General features: G+C 37.8%; 1 protein-coding gene across 1 annotated transcript in view; it reads right to left on the bottom strand.

Annotated features, from left to right (window-relative positions):
- The window catches only part of GRM3 (glutamate metabotropic receptor 3), a 272,607-nt gene that overhangs the window by 94,878 nt on the left and 150,691 nt on the right, over window positions 1–27,038 (bottom strand). The window contains exon 2 of the mRNA XM_020999788.2: window positions 25,932–26,543. Coding sequence (XP_020855447.1) covers window positions 25,932–26,429 — 498 coding nt within the window. The 5' untranslated portion in view covers window positions 26,430–26,543. The remainder of the gene's footprint in view (window positions 1–25,931; window positions 26,544–27,038) is intronic.

The raw sequence follows: 27,038 nt of genomic DNA, 5'->3' as shown, positions 1-27,038 counted from the left end.
CAATTTTGTTTTTTAAGGCATTATTTTCATCGGTATTTTTGTACCCCCTTTACCAAGGTGTTAATTCTCTTTTTAAGAAAAAATAGATATTTTTTCCAATTACATCTAAAACCAATTTTTAACATTAAAAAAAAATTTGGCATTCCAAATTCTCTTTCTCTCTCCCCTTTCCCTCCTCCCTCATTGAGGCAGGTGATTTGATATGTTATACATGTGTACTCATGCAAAACATATTTCCACATTAGTCATGTTGTACAAGAAAACATAGACAAAAAGTCTGCATTCAGACTCCATCAGTTCTTTCTCTGGAGGTGGATAGCATTTTTCCTCATAAGTCCTTCAGAACTGTCTTGGATCTTTTTGTTGCTGAGAATAGCTAAGTCATTCATGGTTGGTCATTATACAATATAGTTGTTACTGTGACTATGAGCTATAAAGTTATACTCTGCTCGCTGAGGGTTGGGAAGGAACTGTCCAAAGCTTCAGGCTTTTTTGTGCTGCTGTTTTCAGAGCTAGTTTTGGGGATCTGCAAGTTTTTAGTGCTTCTAAGGTGGTGTGACAGGGAGAGGTATGGTCCCTGTTTTCCTGGTCTGTGCTCTAGTCTCTGCCCAGGAAGGGTCCCTGCTCCCCTGCAGCCACAAGTGCTAGTGCTCTTTTCTGCCTTGGAATTGTGACCAGTTCCCCTACTTTTTTTGTAGCTGAAAGTGATAGCATTCCTTTCTGTCCTGGAATTGTGACCCAGAACAGCAATATTGGCAATAGAGTTACCAATCAGCACCAGCTATACTCACCACCAGCAAAGGGTCGCCTGTGGTCTCTTTCTAACCAGTTGTCTGACCCCCTTATTATCTCTGGGCTGAGAGTTCCTGAAGCTGCTGCTGTTACTTCCACTTGTTGCCTTTACTTCCAGGACCTGCTTCTGTGGCCCATGAGCTCTGGGCCAGGTGCCTCCCCTGGTGTCATAGACCTCTTGTGATGATCTCCTAAGTTGTCTAAGACTGGAAAAATCTCAGCGCAACCTTTTGTTGGCTTTGTTGCTACAAAACTTGATTTGAGGCATTAGTTTAAAGTTGTTTGGAGGGGAATGTTGGGATAATTCAGCTGCGTTGCTGCCTGTACTCCACCATCTTAGCTTCACCCCTCAAACCTGCTCCATTTCTGTCTTGGACTGGTTCAGCCATTCTCAACAGTCTCGTGGTCCCATTCTCCCCTCAGGCACGCTATAATGGTATTGGACATAGTGTGGACACAGTCTTAGCGTATCTGACTGGCAGCTCAGAACTCTTTAACTCAAGTCATCCCCCAGCCTCAGCTTCCCCACTAGCAAGGATTACAGTAAGTGTATGCCACCTCAATGTCATTTTAACAGAGGAGGCACTTGAGGCTGAGAGATGTTAAGTTACTTGCCCATGATCACTGAGTAGTAAATGGCATAGTCAGGATTCAAAACCAGGTTCTCTGACTCCAAAGCTAGTATTCTTCACATTATGATGTTTATAAAGCACATTCCTCACTTCAGTATTGAGCCATAGATAGTTCATATGTTAATATCGTTATTAACATATAACATAACAATACATATAAAGCTCTTTGTAAGCTTAAAATAATATATAGATATTAGTTATTATTTTTATTACTATCCTCATTTTATATATGAGGAAACAAAGCCTCTGAGTGGATAAGTGCCCATGGTCACCCAGCTAAGAAGTATCAGAGCCAAGTTCTCTACAGTTCCTTCCAATTCTAATAATCTATAAGTCTGCGACTCATGTGCCACTGTTCTGATCTTTCCAGTCACATCACATCTCATGTAACACTGTATACAGGAGCAAAACAGTAACATTTAGGGTATGGATTTGGGAGGAGAATAGAAAGAGAACAAGATCTTCCTGAAATTTTTGTTAGTGTTGGTTGAAATTTTTTGGGTTTTGGGGTATTTAAAAAATCATCGTTGACCATCTTGACATAATATATACTGTGTCACTGGTGGTTTTTTGTTAAGTGGTTAGGTGTTAGGTTAGGGGTGGTTCCTATTAGGGCCCAGCCATACAAGAGATTCTCAGGGAATTAACCAAAATTTTAGGATCACTTGGCTTACAGTGAATAGGGAGAATCTCAGGGAAGTCAGTTTCTCACTTCCTCCTCTCTTGCTAAAAAAGGAACCCTCTTAAAAAAGTTTTATTTTAGAATGGCAAGCCACATGGATATCTGATATCTAGGTTAGGCAAAAATCAACTGGAATTCTCTTTATCCCTTGAAAAAATCTTAGCTTCAAACTTTTCTTAAAGTCCTGAAAAGCTTGTCTAATGTTTTTTTCTAAGTGTTCTTACTTTCCTGCTTTTTTTCCCACCCACTTAATGGAAAAGGAAGCCTGCAAATGCTGTTTGTATGGCATTTCTGATTAAGAGCAGAACAAGGAGGTATTGAAAACCTCGTGAGAAAAGAAATCACTCACGAATAGCCTTCTTGAAAAAGAGTTTTTTAAGCCAATTTGAATCAAACATTCAGACATGGGATTTACTCATCCTTGTAGGATTTTAAGGTAGAACACAAATAATAGGGGGAAATTGATGCTTAAATAGCATTTTATATGCTTATGGTGGAATATTCCTATATATGTATACAAGATTATAAACGACACAGAACTGATGTGCAGATAATTCACATTTTAGACCCTGGCTAACTCAAATATTTTCTAAATCCTTTATACATTTTCAGTTTTAGAGGAATTATATAAAGCCCAAAGTTAACTCTAATCAGAAACTGCACTGGCTATTTCTGGACTCTCTGAGGACTTTGAAATTTTCCTTCTGGAAATTGCCAGCTCCAGGTTTGCATTCGCAATGTAGGAGGCACAGTTTGAAACAGGCAGCTGTTAGTGAGAGCACAAGTAACATCAAACAGCTGACATCTGACTCCTGATTAATCATCATCTGATCTGGCAAAAGAAACCAGCAACTAAGCCCAAACTCAGCATGTGCTAGGAGATCTGTCCTGCTGCTAAAACCAACACTCATAAGAGCCCTAAGCCTCTCTAAACATGGTCTGTATCTTTTACATGTACTGGTACCTGTCAGCCAAACACAAATGGAACAGCTGGACACCTGTCACTTGCTATAAGGTAAATGCAGAGCTCAACTTCTTTCTCAGGGCTTGGGTAGATTACACAGCCTTCTTAGAGAGATAATGCATTCATGAAAGCACATGGGGGCTGGGAGGGCAGGGGCTTTTATAACCCTGATCCTTAGCTTTTTTTAGGCTAGTGCAGCTCCAGAAATAATATTAGTTACAGAATCATCTCAAACTACCCAGGTGTATGGTAGCTAACTAACATTTGTGGCACAGAGATAGGGACTATAGCTGTAAGACTTCATTGATATGCAAACTCCCTCTGCTAATACTGGCTAGCACCTTCTCAGCAATGTATAGTCTTTAGAGAGATTCCATTGAGTAATTCCTTGAGGGCAGGGACTATTTTTTGCTTCTTTTTGTAATCCTAGAGCCTGGCACAATGTAGGTACTTAATAAATGTTTATTGATTGATTGAACACTGAGTGATTAAGCGATTTGCTCAGGGTCACAATGCTAGAACACAGGAGAGATAGGATTCCAACCCAAATTTTCCTGGCTTTGAAGTCACCTCTCTAGTCACTATGCCTTACTTCATCCCAGCTAATGTTTATTTAGTTCATTTAAATACATTATTTTATTTGATCTGCTCATCCACCCTTTGCCTTAGGTACACTTGTTTATCTTCATTATGAAGACAAGGAAATGGAGGCTCAGTGTAGTTAAGTGATTTTCCTAGGATCAAACAATTACTAGGTCTAAGAAACAAGATTTGAATGCAGGTCTTCCTGGCTCCAAGCCCAGGTCTCCTAACCAGGCAGCTTCACAGCAGCAGGGTATTGATACTGGGCACTCAATGTTTGTTCGAATTGAGTGGAACCTAGGCTTTTTTGTTCCAGTTTTTGTATAAAATGAACAGAAACTGCAGATGGTACAGACCCACTACTTCCATTCTGTGTAAGGCCTTTCCTGGTTCCCCCAATGCTAATGCCTTCCTCACCCTACTCCCTTTACAGCTACCTTTCATTTGTTGCACATGCACTTTCTATGTACTGTGATCAGTGTTTGTCGCTTCCTCCTTTAGGCTGTAAACTCTTTGAGGGCAGGGGCTCTTTGTCTTTGTACCCCAGTGCCTAGCTCAATGACCAGCACATAGTTGGTACTTAATAAATGTTTTCTGATTGATTCTGGAGGCGTAGCATGAACACTTGCCTTCCTGTATATTTGTCTTGTGGGAACAGTATGGTCTAAGACCCTTTGTCTGAATCAAAACAACGTGGATCCAGACAAAGGGCTACACTTGAGGACCTAGAAGGCCACATTTGGCCTCGAGGCGAAGGTTCCCCATCTCTGGTCTAAGAACTTCCTCATAAAGGTGCTCAACAATGTATACTAATTGATTCCTGAGATATGGTTGGAATACTTGGATTCCTCTCTCTTTATGATCTCTTAATTTTGTTGAGGTCAGAATCAGGACGAGTTCAGGTGTGAAAGAATTTACTTAGCTGTTCTCAGTAGCCAGTGGGAGCTTTATTACGTGAAAGCACTCATGGACCTTTTACTATAACAATGAGACTGAGTAAAAGGTATTAATATTTGGGAGACTAGGCTTATGTAGAGTGACAGCTAAACAGCCTAAAGATTTTTAGGGTCTTATGCTGGCTAAAGATTAAGGACGGGAAAGTTTTTAGGGCTTTATGGGGGGGTTAAAGATTTAAGGACAGGGCAAGAGAACACAGGTTAGAGATTAAGGGATAGGGCTGGAGAACACAGGTTAAATATTAGGGATGGAGGAACAAGATAAGGGAGACAAGGATGGTCCTAGACCAATTTATGGTCCAGGATAAAGGGAAGTGTTATCGTATTTCAAGATAAGAGGTAAAGGACTTTAGGACCCTCTAAGATTACAGGATGAGTTATCGAATGAGCCCCACACACAACACATATCTGCCCCCAGGAAAGGCCTCACGAAGTACTGGAAAAGTAACCCTTAATATTCTTCTTAACCTCTAGGGTACCATTTGTACCCACATCAATTTGATTTGATTGATTTGATTATTGAATTATCAGGTGATACTGGGAAAGCTGCTCCTTCTTTGTTATCAAAATTTTCTTTGGGGACTTGGACTACCTAGAGAGTTTTAACTTGTTTGTCTGTTGAAGCCTATAGACCCTTTCTCAAAACAATGTTTTTAAATGCATAAAATAAAACATATATAGAGCATATAGGATTATAAAGGAAAGTAACTATATTAGAACATAGTTATCAAATATCAAAAAAATTCAGAGACTCCCTGAAATCTATCCATGACTCCTTGACTATGCATGGTCCCCAAGTTAAGAACCCTTTCCCTAGGGTAATGCTAGGAAAAAACCCTGAAATATGTTGGGAGAGAAGGCATAGATGGCTTTAGAGAAAATAATCCTTGTCTTTGTCATGTATGATGTACAATGTAAAGTTCTTCTTAGAAGTCAGGAGAACTATAATAAGCAAATGCCTTCTTTCTTTTCTGTGGACTCAGAGACTCCTGCTGCTCCCTGTCTGCCTGTTTCAGATGGCCAGAAACAATTTACAAACAATACAGACCCTAGCAAAGAGCTATGGACAGAATGATGTCGCTATTAGAAAAAAAAAAGAATAACCTTTCCACAGGAATGCAGAAAAAAAAATGAGTTTTAGTAAGAGTGAAGAAGGTGGTCTGGGCCAAGTGATGCCCACTGGCACTCTTCAAAGCACATTTTTAAAGGAGTGAATATAACTCAAGAAAAAGGAAAAACCTCACATTTGGAGAGTGGAAATGTGATTGTGGCACCACAGAAAAGAGGTAAATGGAACCTTACAGTTATGAGTGTGACTTAGTGGGATAAAGCTCAAGATGGAGCTATAGTGACGGGACAGAGTAACCTGTTCAAAAGGAGCACACCCATCTGAAGAGGCTGGGGAGTAAAGTGGCGTTGTATGTCAAGAGGTAAATATTTGTATGAAAGTCTACACACCTCTAAGTCAGAAGTTCTGAACATGGAGTCTGTGAACTTTAAAAACATAGCTTGATGAGTATATTTCAATATAATTGGTTTTCTTTGGAATCCTCTGTATTTTAGTTTATTTATTTAAAAACATCCAAGGACATTGCCATTTCAAACAAATTCTAGGCTTCAGGTCTAGATGAATTGCATTCCTTGATACTTCAAGAACTTATAGATAATACTACTGGAACACTATCTTTCATCCTTAAGGAAATATCGAATTTCAGAGATGAAATGATTATAGAAATCATTAAGTCCTACCCCCCTTTTTTATAGATTTGGAAACTTAGGCCCAGAAGGGAAGTCACTTGGCCAGGATCATAGTTTAGTTGATTAGTGGTAGATCTTGGAACAGAATCCAGGTCATGGAGGATCATAAGGTCACATGATCACAGGGCCCAGATTTGGAGCTCAAAGAAATTGTAGAGGCATCAAGTCTAACCCTCTCATTTTACATATAAGGAAACTGAGAGAAGTTAAATGACTTGCCTAAGCTCACACAGCTAATGTCTGAGGAGGGATTTAAACTCTTCTTCCTGATTCCAAACTCAGCATTCTATCCACTGTGCCAGTTAGTTGCTTGATCTCCATCTTAAGTTTCAAAATGGAAGAAAAAGTAGAATTTGGAAACTATGGCCTAATAATTGCTTTCTTGCTAATTTTGAATATACGGTTTGTAAGCATTTACATAGGAATCAATGAGAGTGAGCATGGATGCATTAAGAAGCAATTTTGAAACTACTCTCCTCTTCTTCTTGATGATATTATTACTCTGGTACATAACAGATATAATATGACTGGATTTCAGCAAAACTATCTGACACAAGGCCTCTCATGAAACACATTATTTTGCTTATGGATGGTGGGGTTCACAGCTGATTTATGCCAAGTGGGCTAATTGGTCTATTGCTACAACCGTAGCCATACAAAACTCCATATATGTTAGTGCTGAGAAGTTGCTATTAGAGTTAACTTGGAAAAGCTTTGGTGATGTGAGCAGTAACTTCCAGATAAATTAAAGTTTGGAAACCTTTCAAAAGTGGAGTTTGAAGTTCTGACCCTTGTTATTGGTATGCTGGAGGTATGGGGGACTGCTCAGGCAAAGGTCTTCCCGGTCAAAAATATATTCCCCTTATATTAGGAGTTCTTGTAAGTACACAGAAACCTATCTTGATCCCTCCAGATCTCTTCTTCCTAGAATTTCTCTCTATTATTGAATTAATCATAGTATTTTATTTGGCCCTCTTCTACGTGCTTGCTATATTCAAAATTGCATTATAGTTGTCTGAGCACACACCTTATCTCTTTTATAAAATTAGATTATAAATTACTTGAGGGCAGGTATTATGAGTGATTCCATCTTCGTATTCCCATTGTCTACTACAGTACCTTGTATATAGTAGAAATTCAATACCTTATTTTTGAATGAATGAATAATACAGTGGATTAACATAGACTGCTATATGGATTTCTAGCTAGTTGAACTATTATACCTAAAAATTGTTGATTAAAGGATCAGTGTCATTCCGTAAGGAGGTCAGTACTGACAAGCCAAAGGACACAGCCATAGTCAATATTTTAGTCAATGACTTGGATGAAATAAAGAACATGTCAAATTTTTGTATATGTATATGGGCAGCTAATATAATAGATAACTGGATGAAGATTCAAAGAGATCTTGAGAGGGAAGAAAGATGGACTGCAACCAACAAGATGTAATTTAAGATAGATGATATAAAGTCCTACATCTAGGTTAGAAAAATCAATTATGTAAGTATAGAAGGGAAACCTGGCTTGACAGCCACTCGTATCAAAAAGGCCTGGGGGCCTTAGTCATTCACTAGTTTAATATGAGCTTATATTACAGTATGGCAGTGAAGAAGCTAATGCAGTCTTAAGCTGTATTAATAGGAGAATAGTATAAGAGTATGGTACTGTTCACACTCAGATCAGGAGTTAAGATATTGGTTAGTAGTTTTAGTTTTGGATGATCGTACGCATGTAATTTTGAGCTAAGTTCCTTAATCTCTCCAAGCTTCACTTTACTCAGCACTAAAATGGGGGATAATCATACATGTACTGAGCTTTACACTGACAAGACGAAAGGCCTCATATACACTAAAATATTTATTTCAGCACTTTTTCAGCAAGAACCAGAAACAAAGTAGGAGCCCACTGGGGAGTGGCTGAACAAATTGTAGTACATGAATGTAATGAAATATTGCTAATAATGATCATAATTAGTACAGAGAAACATAGGAATCCTTCTATGAACTGATGCAAAGTGAATTAAGGTGAGCCAGGGAACCAAATGCCCAGTGACAACAACAATGCAAATGGAAAGTGCCACACACAATGATTGAAGCTGAGTGTAGTTAAATTATAAAGAATAAGCTTGAATCACCAGTTCTAGCACTTTGCTAACCACTGGGGATAGATACAAAGACAAAATTAAATGATCCTTCCATTCATGGAGTTTACAATCTATCATGTAAAAGAGTAAATAAACTTATTTTGTCTTGGAAATTCCAGGGGGCAGAATGGGTAGAAGTTACCGGGAGACAGATTTCGGGTCAATATAAGGAAGAACTTTGGAACGATAAGAGCTGCCCAGAAATGGATGGTCTGTTTGTGAGAACTCCTATTCTGGTAAGTGTTTAAGTAAGGCCAATCAAGGAACAATAGATCAATCACCAAGAATTTAATAAACATCTACTATGTATCAGGGGCTGGGCACTGGAGAAAAGACAGGAGTTAAATTGTACCTGTCCATAAGATGCTTGCATTTTATCTTGGGAATTGAAATGGACACGTAAAGAATCTACAAATAGGTGCAAAATGAATTTGTTGCATGTGAGCAAAAGAGCACAAATAAATGAAAGACTGATGAAGGGCTTCATATAGAAGTTGGCACTCGAAAAGAGTCTGGAAGGAGAATAGAGATTCTAAAAGGTGGAGGTAAAGAGAGAATACATTTCAAATATGGGCGTCAGTGAATGCAAAGGCATGGAGATGGAGATTCTAGAAGGGATTCCGCTTTCGGAGCTGTAGAATCACAAAATCATAGAAACTGAGAGTTGGACTCAGACGTAAATGAACCAGGAAGAACCTGATAACTGATCATCCATTCTTTTCTTGAAGACCTTCACCCACCTCCCATGGTTTTTGTGAGGATCAAATGAGATGATATTTGTAAAGTACTTATCACAGTGCTTGGTATATAGTCAGGGCTATATAAATGGTATTTATAACACAACAACCATAATAGCAAGCCATTTCATTTTTGGAAAACTAAGTTTTATTAGAGATTTAAGGTCCCTTCCAAATCTAAGAGTCTGTAAGTCTGTGAAAATACCAGAATATTTGACAAGTATGTATTTGTTGTTACCTGAGAAATATTTTAATTTAATTTTAATTAAAACCTATAGGGTACAATGAGGGATATTGTTTCAAACGGCCTTGAATTCTATCAATGTAAGCACTAAATAATAGAGAGGTTATGGGCAATATTATGCCCTGTATTTGAGAATTGACATTAGAATCTCTGGAACATTCTTTTTAATATCACCAGTGGCAGCAAAATTTCATTCTTTGAGTGTTGATTTGGGGTTTTTAGAAGAATTAAGAAATCATTCAGTGTCAAATCATGTAAAGTAGATGGGTGTTTAATTTGGGTAAAACATTCTGGGTCAAAAATTTAATTACTCATAATTCTAGAACAGTAAAACCAACTTTTTGAAGAGGTTTGAAAATGGTCTCTGAACATAATTTCAATAGAAGAGTGTTTGAAAAAAGTTTTGAACAATAGAATAAGCATTGGAATAAATGTATAGCCTTTCCTTGTGACATACTTGAAAATTATTACTCACATGGCTCTTATGATTGTTAAAAAAGATCAGACTCATTTTTTAAGTTTACACTTTGAATCTAAAGTAGACCAGATCTCATCTTAAATTTTGTACAAGTTTTATCCTTAACTTCCAAGTTTCTGGCCCTTTCACTTTTAGCAAGCGTTCATAGTTATGGAGAAGTCCTGTTGGCTAGAATATGCCCAATTAGAATGCTGAACAGGAAGCCAATGGAACATGCAGAACTTGTGTGTTGTTGTGGGGGAGGGGAGAATCTGGAAATTTTGCTTCTTGGGAGTTTTTAAAAATTAAGTTAAATTATTTTTTTGGGGGGGCTTTTCCCCCTAATGTTAGTACAATTTGCAAAGTAAGTCTGTTAAATTATGCATAAGCTGGAAGGGGGTGAGGGAAAGAGCTTGGTTATGATTTCTATGCTTAGAATAGTGGGAAGGAAGAGGTCTGGGATTCAGAGTTCTCTTGAGATACTCTAAGTAGCTCAGAAAAACTGTTCAAAGGTAAAAGAAACAATTAGGTGACCAATCTTCACCTTGGAGATTCATAATAATTTGTATTGATGTGGCCCATGTAACCTCTTAATATTGTCATCCTAATTCCCAATCCTAACCTAATCCAATCCTAGCCCTAGAACTTGACTCCATCTTATCCTCAGGGGGAAGTTAGCCCCCACAAGTACATTTTCCCTCAAGATTATCAGCTGAGGGGAAGGTAGGTGGTGCAGTGGATAGAGCACTGGCCCCGGAGTCAGGAGGACCTGAGTTCAAATCCAGCCTCAGACACATAATACTTCCTAACTGTGTAACTCTAGGCAAGTCACTTAACTCCAATTGCCTCACTTAAAAAAAAATTATCAGTTGAGAATGAGTTAGTGTTGAAAGGTAAAAGGAATGATTAGGTGAACAGTTCTTACTTTGAAGGTTTATAATCCAGAATTCTTGGAAAACAGAAAAATGAAATTCTATAACCTTTATATATTCCAAGTTAAGGGCTGGCAAACTATACCTCATGGGCCAACTCTGGGCCCTTAACACATTGCCTGGCAAACAGTAGACACTTAATAAATGTTTGTTGATTGAGATGAAAATACATTTATCAATACAACTTCTTATAATCATGATTCCAAGCTGATCTCTTCTTTTAGGCATTTCCAGATTTTCCTGGTACATTCTTCCACTCAGAGTATACAACTTTTTAACTCATCCCTTTCCTGTCAACACACTTGGTAATCATTCTCTTCTGTTGACTGCATATTTTCCCATTGGCCCCTTTAGGTTGTCAACTCCTTGAAAGCAGGGACAACTAATGTTTACTTGGCTAATGACTAACATTTAGACTATGACTAATGTTTTCTTTTGTAAGTTTCCATATATTTATAGTGTGAATTTTGCCCTGTCTGGTATATTTCAACATGTACCTGCAACTGCCGACATTTATATAATATTTTAGAATTAACAAAGCACCTCATGTGCATCATCTCATTTGATCCTTACAATAATCCCCCAAGATACATTGTGTAAGTATAATTATTCCCATTTCATTTGTGAAGAAATTGAGTTTTAATGATGTTAAATGTTTTGCCCAAGTTTACTTTATAAATATCAGACTCAGAATTCACACTTAGGTCTTTTGACTGCAAGTCTAGAGTTCTTTCCACTACATACTGTCACTTTTAGAATTAAAGAGTCAGGTCATTGTCCCTTAGCAAAAGAATCTCTTGTTCCTTTTGAATTAATACTTTACCACCTAATGGGTTATCGGATCTGCTTTCTTCTAGAACAGGCATAGGAAACCTGTGGCCTCGAGGCCATCTGTGAACATCTATGAAGTTTGAATTCAGTCAAAGGGCCACAGTTGAGGACCTAGGGGGCCACATGTGACCTTGAAGCTGCAGGTTCCCCACCCTTGTTTTGGACAGTAGGAATCAAGGCAGGTAAGATCTCCTTGGAGGAGTGGGACTAGGTTGAAGCAGGGCTGTGAAGGGATTGAAAGGAAGGGAACCTTAAAAGGAGAGAAAAGGGCCAAGAAGAAAAGGATTCCAAAGACAATTTTCTTGTGGTTAGGTCCTATTCTCCACCTAACCCTTCAACACATTCCTGCCCTCCAAGGGCTATAGAATCTCTGGGTTTTTGTTGATGTTTCAGAAAAAAAGATGTTTGCAGAAGGAGGTTCTGGGGGCAGGAAAGCATAGCTCATTGGAAACTCCTTGACTAACTCAAAAGATTTCTCTGACTGATCTCAAGTTTGAATGGTTTAAAGGAAACAAACAAACCTCTTCTATGTAAATAAAGCAAAAGCAAAAACATAACAAAACAAAACCCAACGGGCTCAAAAATAAGTCTAAATGACATTTGGAAACTCTTCTTTTCCTGTTGTTGTTGAAAAGCAAAGCTCCATGTCCTTGAAAATCTGAACCTATTGCCTGCTTTTTTTCCCTCTTTCCTGCTGGATTCAATGGCAGTAATGGGAACCTTAAGGCAAATTTTAAAAACGTTAAATGTTTTCAAAAAATTCTTTTTGTTATGAATCTAACCAATCGAAGACATGTTTTTATGTTAGTTGATTTTCATAGCAGGAATTATAGACCTTTTCTTTCTCCAATGATCCATATGAAGTTCAAGCCTTCTGGTTAAAGAAATAATCCATCTGCAGAGATATTATATTCCAGAACATTTGAAAAGTCTTTCTTAGAAACTGATGGGATGTAGTTATGGAGAACTCTTAGAAAGGAGAGGAATGTCAGTGGAGTAAGGACTTTTTACTCTGTGTGAGCATGAGTGACTTTAGTTACCATAGTAATTATATCACATTAGGAAAGAAAGTTAAAAGATCTCAAACAAGTAAACAAGGAGAGCAACAATTTGATCTTTGATCCATCTTCTGGGTTTTTGAGTTGAAGTGAAAAGATAAAAAATGGGAAATAGAAGGAAAAATGAGGCCTTACCTTAAACAAGCTCTTTAATGAAAAATGATCAATGTCCAACAGAGAGAGGATACTATATCTGCTGCAGATACAGAAAGACCTGCTGGAAAGGGGTTCTCAAGTTACAGTTTACGAACTTGTTTTAAAATATTTTGATAACTGGATTCCAATAGAATTGGTTTCCTTTACAATCCTATGGCAGCTAGGTGATGCAGTAGATAGAGTTATACTTGGAGTTAGGAAAACTTGAGTTCAAATCCCTCTTCAGATACTTGCCTGGGGTTACTAAATCTCTTTCAGACTCAGTTTCTTCATCTCTAAAAATGGGTATAATATCACCTACCTCACAAGGTTGTTGTAAGGATTGACTGAGATAACATATATAAATTTTGTGCAAAACTTAAAGTGCTAAATAAATGCTAGTTGTTATTATTATTATTAGTAGTAGTAGTAGTAATAGTAGTATGTGTTTTACAGCATTATTCTGAGAAAGGGTCCTTCGAAAGTCTGTGATATACTCTCCCACTAGTAAACACAGAATCAAAGGAAAAGTGGATTCAAACTTAGAAAGTATGTGTGGCAAAGGGATGTTACAGCTCCTAGTTGCTGAAAGTCCTTTTTTCTCATTTCTAGGGTGCTCAAGAATTTCTCCTTAAGGATGGTGAATCTTTGTCCATTTATCTTTGGTTCCTGATGCAAATACTGTTACTGGTGGGTCTGATGATATTGATGGAAGATGGGAAGCCTAAAGTCTTCTGGACCTTTATAAGCTCTCAAAGTCCAATTCTGGTCAAAGTATGTGGGAGAAGAGGAAAATTGGTCAGGAATAATGACAAGGTCTCTCTTTCCCCTCTAGGCATCTTCACCTTTTGGAATGTCAAGCTTGCTTCAATATCTCTACAATAAAAGAAGTTTTGACCATCTGGGGGTATCTGAACAAAACTATTATATGCGTCAGTAAAGCTCAAAGGACCTGTCTGCACTTAGTCCAGGGCCTAGTGAGGTTGATTAATTGGGCATTTTATCACTTCAAGGGAGGTGAGGTTGAATAAGTAAATCACCCCATTCTAGCACTGAAAACCAGGGAAATACATAACTGAAAGCATTCTTTGACATTTGAATGAAGTCATGATTTTGTCAAAATGAGTGCTTCCTATACTGATTTCAACCTTTCTTTCCATGTCTTCTTATCTTAAGTGATGCTTATCCATGACTTTCCATAAATTCCCCATAGAGGATATATCCAATGAACTGGATCAAGGCCATCCTATGGTTCTTTTAATATCTCTATGGTACCAATATAGCATTTGGGCTGTCCATCCGTTTTCTCCTATTCTTACTACATGACTGCTCACCTCCTTCTCTGTTCATTTATGCTCTTGATGATGCTGCTGCTTCTCAAATGCTACAACCTACTTATTCTCACTCTCTGTTGCCCTTTGGGTTACCAGTAATTTTGATTCTCCAATGATTATAATGTCCCATGATAAGCAGCCACAAATATCATGGATTTGCTGATTTTAAGGTGATTTTGTGTGTGTGTGTCTGTGTGGTAGTAAACAGTTAGGGATCCCTGAGAGCACTGCACCATTTCCTAAGCAAGGTCAAACTTGATTACTTCTTCCTACTTAATTCTGGTCCTTACTCAGTAACAGCAATGCCTGAGTAATATACATATTACTGTAGGATAAAAAAGTTAATAGATTTGGAGCCAGAAGACCCTCATAGGGGGGCATTTTATCAGGAGAGGGGTGGGACCTGGATTTTATAAGTGTAAGGGAACTTTTAGCATGGAAATTCTCCTTACTGAGGCAAATTGGCAATAACTAATAGTCTTAAAGGGTGGCCTGGGGGCTTTGAGGGGGAATTTATATTTGCACAGGTAGTACAGACAGAAACAGGATTTAAATTAGATCGTCTTGGCTCCAAGTCTGTTATTCTATCTTCTATGTGTGGGCATGTGAAAAACAAACAAACAAAAAAAACCCAACTCATATACAATATGTGCACATATGTATATTTTCTCCTCTACCAACATGGATTAACATTTGCCCATATATCTATATATCTATATCTATATCTATATATACATGTATGTATGTATGTATGTATGTATATATATGTATATATATACACACACATACACACACACGCACACATGCAGACATATACATAGTCTTAGAGAGCTGTGTGGGGATCAGAAGTTTAAGGGACTGTCCTAAGGTCATCCAGCCAGGATGCATTAGAAGCAGGACTTGAACTCAGGTCTTCCTTACTCTGAACTCAGTTCTCTGTCTACTATGCCACACAATCTCATATATACATGAGTGTATGCATACACACTTAACTGCCTACAAACCTACACATACACGTATGTGTACACACATAGTATATGTATTGTACATATGTGTATGTGTGTGTATTCAGTCATTTTCAATCATATTTGACTCTTTGTGACGACATTTTTTTTTTTTGGTGAGGCAATTGGGGTTAAGTGACTTGCCCAGGATCACACAGCTAGTGTTAAGTGTCTGAGGCTGGATTTGAACTCAGGTCCTCCTGAGTCCAAGGCCAGAGCTCTATTCACTGCACCACCTAGCTGCCCCCGATTTGGGATTTTCTTGGCAAAGATACCAGAATGGTTTGCCAATTCCTTTTCCAGCTCATTTTATAGATGAGGAACTGAGGCAAGCAGAGTTAAGTAACTTGCCCAGGGTCACAAAGCTAGCAAGTGTGTGAGGCCATATTTGAACTCAGAAAGATGAGTCTTCTTGACTTCAGGCCCTGCACTCCATCCATTGTACCACCTAGTTGCATATCTGTATCTGTATCTGTCCAAACTGAAACAGGCAGGTAGACAGGAAGAAAGCCATAAGGAAATGAAAAGCAGAGGGAGAACCATGGATGTTGATGATTATGGGTAAATTAGATGGACTGTACAGTTATATTTTATAGGCTGGAAAATAATCATTTTTAATCTACTTTTTCCTGTTGTGGATGGTTAAACCAATCACATGTCATCTGCAAAATAGTAGCAGATAGAAAACCTTGCCATTGATAATGAATCTTCTTTTGTTTAGACTGTGTGAATAATGTATATCATGACCTCTGCCACAGTATTACTGAACGCTATGGCTGAACATATGTCTCTGTATTACATTTCATTAATTGTGAGGCCTCAGTGATTGTTGAACAAATTCATTTTCATCTGTTCTGGAATCTTACATTATTTTAGATATATGTGGGAAAATCTTTAAAAATGAATTTTGTTTCATCAAGTCACATGTTTTGAAAACCAATAAATAAAAGATAAAAAAGTTAATAATAATAGGATGCAAGTAGAAACATATGCTATATACCAAATAGGTTGTGGATCATGTGGCTGTGTGCAAGGTCTCGTCTGCTGTAGAAAACCATCTCCAAAGCTTTTCTATTCCCTTATATTTTCATCAAGAATATTCTCAGTGTACACATAGAATATTCTCATATTCTATGGAGATGAATAACAGGCATATGGACTAATAGTTGCTAACACTTTCTCAATCTCTTTTTAAAGAAAAATAGAAGTCACATCCATGATCATTTCTATTGGAGCTTTTCCCTATTTGAGATCTTCACAATCAACCCCTGAGTGCCTTGCCTTCAAAATTGTGTTCCCTCCAGCACAGATTTCTTCAGAACATACTTGCTTATGTCCAGGCACTTTTCTTAACTTTATTTTCTTAGATGCTGTAGTACTTATGTCTTTCTCATATCGCACATTGGGGACTGAAGTGGGAGAAGCTAAATGTGGTTGTTCTACTATCACCATTTATGAGAAGAGATCACTATATCATGTCCACAGATTTCTTCTATTTCATGCATACTTCTTGTTTTCCTTATAGTTTCATCTACAAATGCTCTCAGGGTGAGGTAGCAAAGCTTGATCTCTTGCCAGGCTATTACCTTGTTTTCCCGTCAGTTGCTTTTTGTCCTTTTGTGAGGTGATAGTACTCACAATCTTCTGTCTTCCTCTGTCATATTTTGCTAATGAGCTCTTATTGTGATTGGTGGTACCACTGGGTTTTATCCTTCTCAGTTAGGAATAGAGATTAAGTGTTTGGTGGTTAAAGGGGCTTCTGGGATTTTTTTTGGCTTTCTTGTTGTGGTGACTTATTCATAGGTGAAGCTTTAAAAGAAATGGTGATATCTAATGTCATTGATTTTTGTCAATTTCTCTTGTTTTTGGATGTGGACAACTTGTTTAAATAGAGTAGGTTGTAGCTACTATAATTAGATGCAGTCCCTTGTCATTTTTATCCCTTCTTTTAATTTGGTATTTACTCTTGCCTTTTGCTCTAATTAGCCAATTATCTGATTGAATGTAAATAATTTATTCTGTAAAAATTGTTTCTCATTAAGATATCATTTTTTAATGATTTTTTTTAGTTTTCACCACTTTCCCCTCTGATCCTTTTGAGGAGAAGTGAATGTGGATAAATGAACTTGTTGTCACAGGATCTGAGTTCAAATACCTTCTTCGTTACTTAATAATTATATGACTTTGGGCAAGTCACTTATCTTCTGTAGGCTTCAGATCCCTCATCTATAAAATGAGAGGAATGAACTAGAAGCCTTCCTAAGGATCCCTTATCACTATAAATCTATGAGCCTATAATCCTATAAAAATGAGCAAGCATTTATGAAGTGACTACTGTGTGTGAGGTATAGTAGTATTTCAGGTGCAGGGAAGTTAAAGAAAAATATGAAACAGTCTGGGACCTCAAGGATCTGATATTCTACTAGTCAAGCTTGACCTCTGATTCTCTTTTTGGAGAAAATATAATATGGGCAAGGAATGCCTTTGTGCTTAATGTGAAGGTGCTGAACCGGGGGTCTGTGAACTTAAACTTTTTCTTTTTGGATAAATCTACATGTCAATATAATTGGTTTCCTTGGTAATTCTACATGTTTTAATCTATGTACTTAAAAATATTGCTCTTGCAGTGACTTTACCAGACTGCCAAAAGGTTCTATGATACACAAAGAGTTTAAGAACCTGGGCCCTAATGGGAGCTCTCCAGCATGGTTTCAAGTACCTACAATGGTGAGGTAAGGGAACTGCTGTTCATTGGAGAAAATTCCAGAATGTTAAATTCTCTTGGAGCTTTGTGTCTAGGTGCAGAGATTATGGAAATGCAACATAGAGTTGTAAAAGGAGGCAAAGAAAGGGAAAACTGGGGGAAAGTGAATTGAGATAAAAGAAGAGAGGCCAGGGTTTTGGATGTGAGTAGATTGGGGTAACAAGCAGGATACAAGTGGACCATGAGACCAAAAAGGGAACATGTGGAGCTGTACTGCCATGACATCTCTATAGATGGGAGTCCTGGGGTCTCCATGGCCAGACTGAGAGGCTTCTATGAACTCTAAGCTTCCACAGAACTCTAAGGGGGCAAATCATACTGATATTTAACCTTCCACCACTGGGTATAAGTTCTGAAGTGACTCAGCCTCTCATGCCAAGTTGGGAAGAATTAATGACTGGAGATTAAATGATAATTGGACTACATTCTCCCTAGGGCCTGTGAGGAATTTACCCATTTGGGGATGGAATGACACTACTATTAATTCCCTCTTGTCATTTACATTGCTTACATTTCTAATTATTAGGATTATTCTAGAGTTGTGTTAGATAATGCCTGTCTTAATTAAATGCTCTCGTATTAGATTTATTGCTTTCATGGTTTGTAAAGAGAGAAGGTTATCCTCCTGGGAGATCAGATTGTGATTTGCAGAATTCATTGCCAAAACCAGACTATACTAACATGGGAAAGGGTCTCTAGAGCCAGACTTCTCAGAATTTTCAGGGGCTCAATGTTACAAAAATACTCATGGCATAAGTATAAGGACTTCTCAGTGCTCTATAAGTCTTTGACCTTCATTTCTTGATCCTGAAACATATTTTACAATGCATTTTTTGTTTTTGTCTGATGTGTCTACTTTCACATTGAAGATACTGAGTATCAAAATATATAATGACTCAGTTTAGCAAAAATAAAATATATCATCAAATAATTCATAGGTTCAGTTCTCTTAAAGGAAGGATAGTGCAATCTACTAAAGAAAGTTCTGGTCTGAGAATGTGGGTACTTTGTTTCGAGTGTTGACTACATCATGGCTTGTGGAAGGCTTGAATATATCATGGAGTCTAGAATGATGGAGCTAGGAAGGACTTCAGAGATCATCCAGTGCAAGTCCTTCATTATATAGATGAGGAAACTGAGTCACAGGAATGTGACTTGGCTTTTTTGTAATTGTTACCCCACTTGTAAAATGAAGAACAAACTTTTCGCCTCCTTATTTCTTAAAAATGTTGAAAGAACGAATGTGGTAGGAATGCCATGAGCTGTTTGGAAGGAAGGTGATTTAAAAAAATAATATCACTACAATATAAAAACAGACAAAGCCCTTCATAACCTTATCATTTATTATTCCCCCTAATCCCCGCTATACATTTCAGCCAAACCTAACAGCTTACTAGTTGTTTCCAAAACCTGACATTTCATTTTTCATCTTTATGGACTTCAATAAACTGTTCCCCATGCCTGGCTTAAGCTCCGTCTTCATCACCGTGTCTCACAATTCATATCTGTCTTTGTACCTCAGCTCAGATGTCACCTCCTTTCAGCACTTAGGACAGTACTTTGCTCAGAGCACATGCTCAATCAATGTTTGCTGATTTACTGCCTGAATCAGTGGAGAGTTTTGCATGAAGGTCTTTGACTAATTGCTAGTCACAAGCTACCACATTGTGAGATGGTAACACAAATGAGTAACTTGGTTCATTCATTCATTTTCTCATTAAGTATTTATCAAGCTTTGCCTATCACATAATAGGAACTTACTTGTTAATTGACTGAGCAAATAACAGCAATAATAATAATTAGTATTTATAGAATGTTTTAAGGCTAATCATTTGGGAAGCAGCAAGATGCTACAGTGCATAGAGAGCTAGACCTGGGGTCAGGAAGAGCTGACTTCTAATCTAGCCTCAGACATTTACTAGCTGTATGACCCCTGGCAAGTCACTTAACCTGTTTTTCTCAGTTTCCTCATCTGTAAAATGGGAAAAAATAACAGCAAGGTTGTTGTGGGAAAAAAGGAGATATTTGTAAAGTACTTTACAAATCTTGAAGTATTATGTAAATGCTAGCTGCTACCATTGTTGTTGTTGTTGTTATGTTAGCTTAATAAACATTGTCCTCAGCAATTCTAGGAGGTAAGAGCTATTATTAACCCCATTTTACAGATGAGGAAAGTGAGGAAGATAAAAGCTAAATGACTTGCTCAGAGTTACAAAGTTATTAAGTGTCTGAGGCTGAATTTGAACTCAGATCTTCCCGATGCAGGAGGAAAGTCCTATCTATTAAGCCACCTTGCTGCCTAGCTATTACATGTAGAACACTGACTTGTATTGGAGGTAATATAAATTTAGATAAGACACAATTGATGACGTTATGGAGTTTATAGTCTACTTTTGTTGTTCAATAGTTTTTTCAGTTATGTCTTTGTGACCTCATTTGGGGTTTTCTTGGCAAAGATGCTAGAGTGGTTTTCCATTTTCTTTTCTACTAGTAGTTCATTAAGGAAGGCCAACAGCCACTCTAGACATGTCTATTTGGGTGGAATAGATTTTTTTTGTGGATAAAAGCTTATTTCTTATTTTACTTCATGTCATTTTTTGAGTAATTCCAAAATTTTTTGGAGACTACCTTTAGAATAATTCTTAGGGCAGAACAGAATCCATAATCCAAAAATATGTACTTACTAGGGAAAGGATAATAAAGAGATGATACTTTCTTTGGTCACATATGATATTCAAAGAGATTCTATGGATGGATAACTGTAGACATTTAATTCATGGTGTCCTAAAGATCTATGATAAACGTACGTTCTCCCAAATTTATTGCTGAATAGAAAATTGCCTTCTAACAGGCAAGAGGCTTAATTCTTTCCTCTGTGAAATGAATGTTATTTTTTCTGAAGTATATGAGATTTCAGGCACATAAAGTAAAACAGGGGACACAACCTTTAAAGTCCTTCAGAAAGAAACTTATTAACAAATGAGATGAATAGACACCATGCATGTTTTCTGATAAAATAAGGACTTAATAGTTGCTTTCATTGATTGCTACATTAAAAATTCAGTGTGTTAAAAGATAAAAAAGGGAGAAGACAGAGAGGATAGAAGTATGCTAGCTAACATGCTGCTGAGTGGTTTGTCTTATTTAATAAGAGCATTGGGAAAATAATTACCCTGCTTTTCATCAATGGTGATATAGCTTAACCCAGCAAATCATTAAGAATTCTACAGTCTCATGCAGTTTTCACTATCTGTAAAAACTGCCTATTGTATGAACTGACACAGCAGGGGACATCTTCTTTGCTGACTTCCTGGAGAATTCTTTTACTCTGGTGGGAGGATAATGAAAGAAGAGGAAGCTGGAAAGAAAGAGCCTCCAGAAGCAACTGGGCTGAGGAAGCAATCCAGGCCAGATGAAGGAGATTATAAATACAATGACCCAACCACAAAAACAAAGATGCTTAAGTGTGTTCTTACCATCTAAGTCCTCCATACAGATGGTTTTCTGTCTGAAAAAGCTGTCAAATTTGGGGTCATATGTTGCCATCAGATGGGCAGAATTTTTTAAAATGATGTGATTGATGATTGCTATTATATTTCCTCTATGGTTTTACCCTTGCCTTGCATTCTTCCCCTGCTCAATTTAAGGCAAAGTCATTTCTCAGCTAAGACCCAGAAAGTCAGGAGTAGTCAAAATGGGGATATTAATGTGGGTTGAAATAAAAGGGCTCCTGCCTCATATTCCTGAGTTAGTGTACAATGAAGATCAATCAACCTATTAACAAGTACTTATATTAAGTATACTGTTTTATTTACTGGGGGAATGCAAAGACTAAAATGAAAGCCCTCCAGCCTTTAAGGAGCTTATATTCCAACTGGTCAAATAAGATGGATTCTGTCTCTCTATCTTCATATGTAAAATATTTTTTATGAGACCTGTGACTTCATCAGTATAGGAAATTTTCTGGTTCAAGAAACTCTGTATCATTGTAGGTGAGAACCTCCCCTGCAATTAATAGACCTAGAGAGTTGCTTAGGATATTGAAATGTTAAATGACCAGCCCAGGATCATACAGCTAGTATGTGTCAGGGGCAGGATTTGTACCTAGAATTTCCTGAGTGTGAGGACAGTTCTCTATCCACTACATTATGCTGCTTAATATGTGTGTGTGAGCGCTCATTGTTGTTATTTAGTCATTCTGTCCATCTCTTTGTGACCTATTTGGGGTTTTCTAGGCAGAAATGGAGTGGCTTGCCATTTCCTTCTCCAGCTCATTTTTACAGATGAGGAAACTGAGTCAAACAGGATTAAATGACTTGCCCAGGTTCACACAGCTAATAAGTGTCTGAGGCCAGATTTGAACTCAGGAAAATGAGTCTTCCTGACTTCAGAACCAGCACTCTATTCTCTGTGCCAAAACATGAGATATATACAAAACAAACATGAGATAATTTGGGAGGGCAGCACTACCTTCTGAGAACACTGTTTTTCATAAATTCAAGCAGCTTCCTGGTTTGTCCTTCATAATCTGTTTTGACTATAGTCACTTCCATGTCAGGTAAGTGTTAGATTAGGGGAGTGTTCTTTTCAAAAAAATTTCTGGCTTTTCCTCTGCAAGCTACAGGGTTGAGAACATTAGTTGCCTTCTTTGCTTATGCACTGAGTTGATTTCCAAATACCTAGACTTCTTCACAGCTTGTTCTTCTTGGTAGGTTATCATGCTTGGCCCCCCAGCAGTACCTCTAGGGATTCTATGAGATAGAAGTGATGATGGAGTGCATCCTGGTTATGGGAGAGTAGGGGAGATATCCAGTGCAAAAATCTTAAGACAGTAGACAGAGTCAGCGGCCACCTTTGTGGTGAGAATTTGGGCAATACTTGTTAGGTTTCTCTCTATTGTATCTCTTCTGCTTTTGTGTTACAGTACCTGAAATTCTACCATTAGAGATTTATTTGTTTGGGTCTCAAGGACTTTTTTAGTCCAAAAGAAAAAATGCCTTGTGATAGATACCTTAAGCTGCTTACTTAATAGCTGCCTTACTCAATCAGATCCTTTACCAGTGATGATTGTGAGAAAAATTGAGGCTATCTAGAAATGAGACCCGGGATAGGTTCTTTGGTGAGATAAGGACCAGCGCTTTATCCATTAAACCACCTATCTGCCTACTGTACCACCTATTTGCCTTGAAATGGCATTGGAGCACTGGGCTAGGATCCCCATTCCCATCTTGTTAATCAGAGAATCTCTATTAAAATGAAGCTGGATCTGTCTTTCTCTCTGCTTCATTAACCAAGTCATAATCCTTTTTTTCTGTTGTTATGACCCAGGATATTGGGGCCCTGGGGTTAAACCCTTTCACACTTCTGCGAAGCTAGGAACTGGGATAGAAGGAAAGGAAGAAGAGAGACTCAAGGAGAAGTCTCTAAATTGGCCTTATCAGGAACAGTTTGTGAGGATTTCAACCCTAGCACCTTTTTGGTTTGGAGGGGAAAGTAAAGAAAGAAAAGATATTCCCCTTCCTTTTCCATTTTAACACACAGCCTTCCACAAATCAAAGAAACTTAGTATTCCACAGAATTAAAAAGTAAACAACCAAACACAAAATCAAATACAGATACCCCTTTCCAAAAAAAAAAAATGAAATAAAACAGCAGAGCAGGGATTCTTATCTGTTTTTTGTGTCATATCCTGCCCACCCCACCCCCCACCTTGGTAGTCTTGTGAAGACAATGGACCCATTCTCAGAATTATGTTTTAAAATTCATACAATAACATACAAAGGATTGCAAAAGAATAAATTATATTGAAAAAGTTATCAAAATTTAAAAAAAAATAGTGAGATCATAGACCCTGGATTGAGAGCTCCTGCCCCTAGAGGTCAATAGGTAGCAGAAAGAATGAAATAGGCATTTTAAAAAATCTGCCTGATAGAACTTTTTTCTTCTTTTTTGCATATGACTTGTGATTTCATCAGTCGGGAGGGAGCTGTCAGTGAGGAATGTCCTCTACCAATGCAGATCAACACCTTTTCTGCAACTTATATTTTAAGAGAGTTACTTGGGATACTGAGAGGTTATGTGATTTGCCCAGGACCATAGAGCCATTATGATTTCAGAGGTAGGAACTGAACCCAGGTCTTCCTGGCTCTAACTCAGTTCTCTGTTGACTATCCCATACTGTCTCTTGGCATAAATTGGCACTCACTTTGAATAAGCAGTTATTTACAATTTTTTTTGGTAGGATACCATTGAGAAGTTCTCAATCCACATTTGTGGCTCAGAACACCAATGATCCTTAACAAAATGACAAGTCTATCCTCTTATCACTAATCAAAGGGGTGGGGCTGTATCCCCATCTATAAAAATTGGAGCTCTTTTGGTGAAAGTATCTTTTGATATGCATCACAGCAAATGAGAAGATTTGATCTTCTCCACCCAAACATTCAATTTCCAGTTTCATTATCTAAGTTTAGAAACAAGCTATAATTATCATGCTGATCTTTATGATGTATGGTGTTTCCTACCTACCTAATGAAGGCAATGAGTGTTTATGGAAAGCTAATTATCTTAATTACTCCTACTGTGTGTGTTTTTTCAGGAGAAAAAGAAAATCTAAAGCTGCTCTATGTGGCATACTACAAGGCTATTCCTCCCCACATCCCACCAATGAAATCATTATAACTAATATTTCTATTGTACTTTATAGTGTACATTTATGTTTTAAGAAATACAAAATGCTTTCTTCACTTCTTGGTGAGGTAGGCAGTTTAAGTTTACATACAATGATCATAGTTCTAGAGCTAGAAAGGACCTCAAAAGTCATCTTGTCTATCCTGTCATTTTACAGGTGAATAAACTGAGGCCCAGAATGGTTAAGTGACTTTCACCCTTAAGGTCACGCTGATGGCAAGTTCCAGAGGTAGAATTTGAATTCACAACCTCTGACTTCAGAGCCAGGGCTCTTTGCATTGCACAGCAGAGGAGGAAATTGAAGCTCAGAGAGATGTCATGTGGTCACCCAGCTAAGAAATGTAAGAACCAAGACTAGAACCCAAGGCTTCAAAAACCCCACAGTTTCTCACTGGAGGATATGCAGCAGTGAAAGGTAGTCAATTTGAGAGGCTGACATCATATGGGATTAGCATAGCACAGGCTCAACATTATGGTTTATTTGTGAGCACCTAACTGTTAATTCAATAAAAAGCATTGCTGAAGAAGGCAAAATTTTTATTTTGGTCTTAAAGGCTATTGGATGTTAAGAAAATAGTTAATGGTAACCTGGTGTAGTGGAAAGAGTCCTGGACTAGGGCTCAGGATACCTGGTTTCCAATATGAACTCTACTATTAGTTAGCTGTGTGACCTTAAGCAAATCTCTTCTCTCCTGACCTGTTTCATTATCTGTAAAGTGAGGCGGTTGAAAAGCAGATAATTGTTAGGGATCTCTTTTAGCTCACAAATTCTATAATTCTATAAATGAACACTGAGAGAGCTTGAGTAATCTGTTCTTCTTGTCTATTCAATATTCACAAAAGCAGGAGGGCTGATTATCAGCTTTTTATCTCTTATCAGGTAAGTGCCAAACCATTATGTTCTGCGTAGTAATTATATTGCCTATCCTCATACATTTTTCATGACTTTATGGCAGAGTCTAAGGTCTAATTTTTGTTTACCTAAGAGTAGAGAATGCTATAAAATAAGGTAGCTAAAAAAAGATTTGACCATTATTATAAATTCAGAAAGATTTCCATTCATAGTTGAGAAATATTTCTGTCAGTAAGCCACACAAAATACCAGGTATTTGCAAGAGATGAACAAGCATGTTATTATTATCCATCAATTAAATTAACTGCTGTTTTCCCCTTTCTTTTCTAGGACTTTCAAGCAGAGAAGTTCAAAGTTTTAGATATAGTTTTGGAAAATCTTACCTGAATGGACACGCTACTGTAAGAGCCGCCTATGACCCCTGCAATGAGTAATGGGATGTTTTCTTGTATGGCATAAGATCCATCAGGACACATATATTCTGCTTCATCTACTTTAGTCAAAGATGCCCTGACAAATTCCAGCGATTGCTCTAAAGCATAGGTATCCCTTGAACAGGTGTCCAAAATGTGAACACCTAGCTTTACTCCTGGAAGTAAGTAATTGTCTCGGTTGATTTCATCAATGGCAAATAACATGGCTTCCAGGCGTTGGATGCCTCGATCCTCATTGATACGTCCACATTCTTCTATGCCAGTGCCTTTTTCATTAATGGGGAATAAGCCTCCTAAAACGAGGTCTCCTTCTATCTTTATTTCCCTCCTCAAAAAGTTATGATCCCCTAAAGAAAGTAAGAATCCCTTGGAAAACAATGCTAGGGTAAGCACCTGGAGCCTCGTCAACATCTTCATTGATCCTATTTCTATACCTTGAGGAGACATCGATGGAAGGAGCAAGATGTGCCTGCTAGTCCTTTTGCTTCATTTCTATGCTGGGCCTTTGGTTCGTCCTTTGAACAAGCGAGGAATACTCTGCTGAAGACTGTCACCAAATTCCTAAAGAGATGAAAAAAGAATGAATAAAAATCAGTAAAGAAAATAGTAGAAGTTGTAGTCCTCTTCTGTCATCAGCATTTTTGGGGAGGAGAGTGGAGATTCATTTATGAGCATTGGTGGTGCAGTAATTTGGTTCCCTTGGGCTCTTGGTATATATCCTCTGAGATACTGGACTAGCTTTAACAGCCACAGGGAACACTGTTGCTGCAAATCAGGGCATGCTATTAAAGGGACTGAGTGATTTAGGTGAATGGCAATGAGGGACAGAATGCTTAATGGGCAGAAGACAGCTTGTTGGCCTCTTCAGTTATGAATCTTTATTAACCTTCCATTTCCTTTCAATGGATCTGTCCATATGCTGAAAGTCACCATTGTAGTCCTAGCATTAGAAAATGTGTGAAAATGGGCTCTCTGCCACCAAATAGAGACAAACTGATGGAGTACTAGACTTTTTTCAAGGGATGTGCCATTGTGATTATGCTGTGACTTTTCAAT

Source organism: Phascolarctos cinereus, unplaced genomic scaffold (assembly GCF_003287225.1).
Source record: "Phascolarctos cinereus isolate Bilbo 61053 unplaced genomic scaffold, phaCin_HiC Scaffold_1;HRSCAF=81, whole genome shotgun sequence".
In the NCBI taxonomy this organism is placed as follows: domain Eukaryota; kingdom Metazoa; phylum Chordata; class Mammalia; order Diprotodontia; family Phascolarctidae; genus Phascolarctos; species Phascolarctos cinereus.
Note: the sequence above shows the minus strand (reverse complement) of the source record. Positions and strands in the feature narration are given on the sequence as shown.